Below are 6070 nucleotides of genomic sequence, written 5' to 3'. Positions count from 1 at the left end.
GTCTTTTATAATCCCCATTAAAATATCTGGCAAATAAAAAATTCTTCTGTGTCTGCTTTAGCTCATAAGTTTAAAATCGCTATTTTCCTGTTCAGTTCTATATTTTATAGCTGAAACCACTGTGCTATATTTTGAAGCATGACAAATTTATTCTAAAGTATAGCAAAAGAATGGGTATATAGCTTCTCTAGACTACACCATCTTGTTTTTCTTTCCTCTTACCACACAACTGTTAGGGGACTGATTGATTAGTTAAAATGACCACTTTTTCCCCCTTAAAAGAGCATCAATAAATAAAAATGAGTTAACATGACTTCCAAGGACCTTAGGGGTCAATTCTAGCTCTAATCCACTTATCAGCTGTGTGACCTTAGGACCTAGTTTTCTAGTGTGTAAAATGGGGTTAATTACCTCAAAGGGTTAAATGGGATACAAGTTACCTAAAACAATGCTTTGCACAGAAGTACTCAATAAATGTTCGTATTATGCCTTTAGCACCTTTTGTTAACTGTTGCTATTTATTCTGAGGCACCTGGCAAGATGCTAAAGGTGCCATCTGAATGGCCAAAGCTCATTTGTCTAGTTTTCATGGGTCCCTTAAACATGGAAAGTCAGTTAAAATTAATTTGGATTTCACCCTTATTCCACCACCAGTTAAGGATTTATTCCTTTTTACCATTTTTAGGGAAGAAGACTGTAGTTTCTTCCCCACATAGGTATTATTTTTGAACCGGTTAGAACATAATGCTAGCCATTTTTGTGCTAAAGGGAACAGGGTCAACAAATGTACCTGGGTCTGTTCCTGTTAGCACGGGTATTTAGAAAAGCAGTTTTCCCCCGTCCCTCATTTTTGTGGTGATAATTTTAAGTATTTTAAAATGTTTATGGAAGTACTGTATGCTCAATATATAACTTTGTTAGAAAATGGCACTTCTGGTAGAGATCTGTAATCTTACCCAGAGATGACTGCAAACATTTTAATTTTTCTAGTCCTTTGTATTACATGTGCTTATATTTATTCTGAAGTAATGTAGTTTTGGATCATGTAATTACATAACCCCTTCACACTCCCATGCATAAAATGATCATCTTTTTCATCACTTTAATAATCTTGGAAACACTCCAATTTGGGTAACTGCTGTGAGGATGGGCTATAATTTTAGTCAGTTTCCTGATGGTGGATATTTGCTTTGCCCAATTTGTCCAGGTAAGTTTTGAGCTATTTTTAAATAACCTGTTAACATTTCTGGTTTCTGATGACTGTATTCTTGAGATTTTTTTTTTAAAAGGTTGTGATACTTTTAACACTGCTTTCTGGAGAGGTTTCAGTGGATACTTACCAGGGCAGTGTGAAGGATTGTCCATTTCATTGTAACCTGTTTTGCTAATTTATGCAAATTTATATAGTAAATTTTGTGTGATGGCTAATAAGGTTGACATTTTAATACATTTCTTCTAAAAGCTGTCATCATATTTTTGGCCTACAGGGATGGGATCTGTAGCTTTGTATTTCTTGGTCCATTTGAGATTTTTGTTCTTAAGTCATAGAATATTCTTCTTTCTCCTATTAATTTCCCTGCCCTCTTTTTGGTGTTCCAAATAAGTGAATTTTTATAGTAAATGAAGCTTTTCCTAGAATTAAAACTTGATACAGCTGTTTTAAAACGTTTCAGTGGTCATTCACTGGATTTGTGTACTGTCTATTCAGATCCTTTTAATATTTCCCATTTTGGTGCTTAGGAAAATTTTTTTTAGTAGTAGTGCAGTTTTCATTGTACTATCTCCTAAATGTTAGTAAAACAAAGTAAAGGAGGATAGCATTGGATCATAAATTATCAAACTGGATAATGACTGCACTTCTGTAGTCAATTTTTTAAGCTGCTAGACAAATTTTCATGAGGAAGGGTGCTGAAATACAACTAATTTCTGCCAAAATAATGGGAGTTTGAACATGTTACTTCATTAAAAAAATAAAACTTCTTGATGTTGGAATATAACCATCCCAGTCAAAAAAAATTTTGGATTTGGAGAGAATTGGCAAAATTAACATTCGTTATGGCTCAGTGTCAAGTTCCTTAATTCTAGGATGGTTTACCTCATTACAGTGGTTCATAAAAGGAAAAAAAGGAGTCAGCCCACTCCAGCCTCAGCAGTTAATTACTTCACAACATAGTTCACTTGGTAAGGTTTAAATGCAGACCAGTCACCTAGCATGGGGAATAGCCATCACTGGGCAATGTCCAGAAGATAGGAATCAGAGTTCTCTGCATTTCAGCACCACTGCCACTCAGAGATGGCACTGGAAATGAAACCTGTTTGCAAATCCACTCTCAATGAAGAGGATCTGTGTTATGACCAGAATGTGAATCTTGATTGACGGTTAAGGGAAAAAGATACCTTTGTGTTTCACTCAGCATATATACTTTGTGTCTCACCCCCTTATTTAAAAAAAATTCAGGCTAAGTATCCTTTAAACACCACTCACATGATCAGGAGACCTTAACTATGGTCACAAATTTATAAATCTGTTGACTATTTCGGTACTGATTGCTTTTAGATGGCATTTTTTTCACTATAAAGGCACTTTTACAGTGATAAATCTTTGCCTCTGACAAACGGTTCATTTTAAGGTTTAACAGAAGAGGCAGAGCCAAGTAAAAACCCTACCTCAAGTAGTACAGAATTTCTTGATTACCAAGACTCCTAAACCCTTATTTACTTTTAATACTTGAAGAGCCTTAAAAGCCCATACATAAAAAGCATATAAAATACTGGTTAAATACACAGATCCCAAGGCCTCACCTCTTGGTCCACTGAATTGAAATTTGAGCTCATCAACATTTTCAATAAAAAAACCATCCTAATGTCAGCTGACTGTGACATTAGGGGTCTTTGGATAACACTTTAAAAAACAATTCTAGAAAAAGATACTTACTACTAGTCATAAGGGAAATGCAACTCAAGATCGAGAGATGCTACTTCACACCCATTAGGATGGCTATTAAACTGCTGGCTAGGATGTGGAGAAATTGGAGCCTTTGTGCATTGCTGGTGGGAATGTCAAATGGTGCAGCCATGGTGGAAAACAGTTTGGTGATTCCTCACAAAGTTAAGCATAGAATTAATCACGTGATCCAGCAATTCTACTTACGGGTGTATACCCAAAAGAACTGTAAAAGCAGGGGCTTGAAGAGATAGTTGCACATGCATGTTCACAGAACTATTCACAATAGCTAAGAGGTGGACAACCCAAATGTCCACCAACCGATGATGTATGTGGCAACTGGAGTATTAGTCATAAACAAAAATGATACATGCTGCAATATGGATAAACTCCTAGGACATGCTAAGCAAATATGCCAGACACAAAAGGACAAATGTATGAGTTCATTTATATAAGGTTACTTAGATTAGGCAAAGGCACAAAGTAAAATGGTGGTTACCAGGGTATTGGGGGTGAAGGAATGAGGAATTACTGTTAAGTGGGTACTGAGTTCAGTTAAAAATGAACAGTTGTAGATACAGACAGTGGGGAAGGCTGCACAACAATGAATGTAGTGTCCCTGATTATACACTTGCTTACAAGACACGAGGCTGCATGTTTAGGGCTCTTGAGAAGGAATACAGGTTAAGTCCCACTTTGTAAAGCCAGCCTTAGAGCCCCTGCCGGGTGGAACAAGCAGAGCAATCTGGCTGTGGATTAGGTCCCTCTGGTTGCTGAAAATGAATTATCATAGTTTCTTTTCCTCCCCTGTAAGATGACAGAACAGAAATGGTAAAATCACAATAAAGTAGTCAATGAAATGTTCTCAGATGTCTTGATGCTCGCTCTTTCCCACTGGTCTTAACAAGCCCCAGATCTCCCAGAACACATTCAGGTTTTTTTAGGTCTGAGCACAGTATATGGGTAACTGGCAAATGCCATTCTCATCCAAGACGTTCCAAAGTTTCTTTACATACCTGTTCTGGTATTTTGTAATACAAGATTCTGAAGTCCATTACTGCCTGGGATAATAATTAGGAACCACTCAATATTATGTTGCAATCTAACAATCTTCACAATAACACTGACTTAACTCCATTTGTACTTCATAGGGAAAGAAAATTCAGATACAAAAGTCTCAAACAGTTGAGCAGAAGAACCTGACTTCATAGTTAGCAACACTGTGGACTAAGTCACGGGAGAAGAGAGGCATGGAAAGTCTACCAGATCTGGGAACTGGCATAGGCAAACGGAGGAAGTGGCACCAGTCAGGATATCAAGCGTAACCACCACCCCAGGCTGGCTAGGTCAGCACTCTTTCTGTGATGTGTGCTAACACATACCACTGCCCAAAAAAAGCACTGAGTGTTTCTTCCTTATGTAAGAAAGGATCTGTCCTGGGAAGTGCAGGCCTCATCTGTTTGCTTCACTTGAATATTTTATTTCCCACCAACACTAACAGTTGGCGATATTTTCATCTTCGTCCAGTTTCCCTTCTAAGTGATTGTTCTCAGGAGCCAATAGAGTCCAAATGTGAATCTGCTAAGGTAATGAGTAATGGTCTAGTTCAGTGGTTCTTGACCTTGACACGGCATCAGAGTCACCTGGAGGGCTTCTTAAAACAGACTTCTGGGCCTCACTACCAGAGTTTGATCCCGACGGTCAGCTGGTGGGTCTTGAGAATTTACATTTCTAACAAGTTCTCAGCACAGATGCTTCTGTTCTGGGGACCCCACTGAGATACTGTTCTCTGCCTTTCCAGGGGCAGTAATGAGCCCACCAAAGATAAGAATTCAATTTTTATCAATTTATTAACATTTCTGTAATAAACACTAGCCACCACTTGAGTGAAATTTGTTACTGTTTTGATTATGTTCACAAATTAGAGACATTTTGCTTACTCTATTGGTGTGAATAAAATCAATCTTGCCAGTACCTTTTGGCACTCATAACCTGAAGTTATGGGAGTTGAGATTTGGGCCTACAATTTGCTATTTAAGAGACCAAGTCTGGTCTTGACAGTAAAGCCACCATCAAAAGCTGCATTAAGAACTTCATCGAGGCAGCTTGCTGTGACAAAACTTAAATCCTGTCGTACGTTGCCTGGGATTTCTTCAAGGTCTTTTTCATTCCTCTGAGGAATAATGATTCGCTTCAATCCTGCTCTGTGTGCTGCCAGCACTTTGTCTTTAATTCCACCCACCTGTAAGGAGAGAAGAACGTTAAGATTTATGTCCATCTTCAGGCCAACAAAGAAGCCCTGGCCCACTTTTTTTTCCAAGAGTATTTCAAAATATCCAAATCATCTCCCATTTGGTTATAGCAAGAGGTAGGAAAACCATTAAAAAGGGTGAACAAATAATAAATTCTTTACATTTCAATCAGTGTTATATTAAATCCTTTTAATATTCTAAATTTTTGATAGGTATGAGCACCTCTTCTGTCCATGTTCTGTTTTATATCATCAAGGTTAACATTTACATCCCATTCTGTAATCACAACAATCTTGTCTGTAGGTTGATTCTGAAAAAGCACTGAATTATTTTAATCATAAATATCATGCCAACAGAGCTGTGCAGTTGTGTGCCAGGATCATCTCTTGTATAGGTTTAAAACCATGACCTTTGTGCAACTTGAAGAACACATGTCCCAAAATGATTAGGCGTTCATGGTGGTTTTAAAATATGTTCACAATGGTCCCTTCAAAAGATGGAGTCTAATCCCCTATGGCCCGCCCCACGGCCCCCAGTACCAACCCCCACCCCACATGTGGGCAGGTCTCATGACTCACTTCTAAGAAATAAGAGTCTGCTGGAAGCGATGCTACATGCCTTCCAAGGGTGAGTCACAGAAAATTAGAGCTTCTGCTGGGATCTGTCTCCCTTGAATTTCTGACTGGAGGAACTCGGCTACCATGCCTAAAGTCAACCAAGTAACTTATGGAGGAGCCTAAGGTAACTGGGGCCTTCTGCCGACCAGGAGCGAACCATGTTGGAATCAGAGTCCTCAACCCCAGTCAACCTGACTATGACCTGGCTGGTTGGTGTCTTGAACTATGACGAGACCCTGAGCCAGAGGCCAGCTAAG

General features: G+C 38.6%; 1 protein-coding gene across 1 annotated transcript in view; it reads right to left on the bottom strand.

Annotated features, from left to right (window-relative positions):
• Positions 1-4775: 4775 nt before the first annotated feature.
• The window catches only part of LONP2 (lon peptidase 2, peroxisomal), a 124800-nt gene continuing 123505 nt past the window's right edge, over positions 4776-6070 (bottom strand). The window contains exon 15 of the mRNA XM_036932533.2: positions 4776-5186. Coding sequence (XP_036788428.1) covers positions 4965-5186 — 222 coding nt within the window. The 3' untranslated portion in view covers positions 4776-4964. The remainder of the gene's footprint in view (positions 5187-6070) is intronic.

Source organism: Manis pentadactyla, chromosome 15 (genome assembly GCF_030020395.1).
Source record: "Manis pentadactyla isolate mManPen7 chromosome 15, mManPen7.hap1, whole genome shotgun sequence".
Lineage (NCBI taxonomy): Eukaryota > Metazoa > Chordata > Mammalia > Pholidota > Manidae > Manis > Manis pentadactyla.
This window is presented reverse-complemented; position numbering and strand designations above follow the sequence as displayed.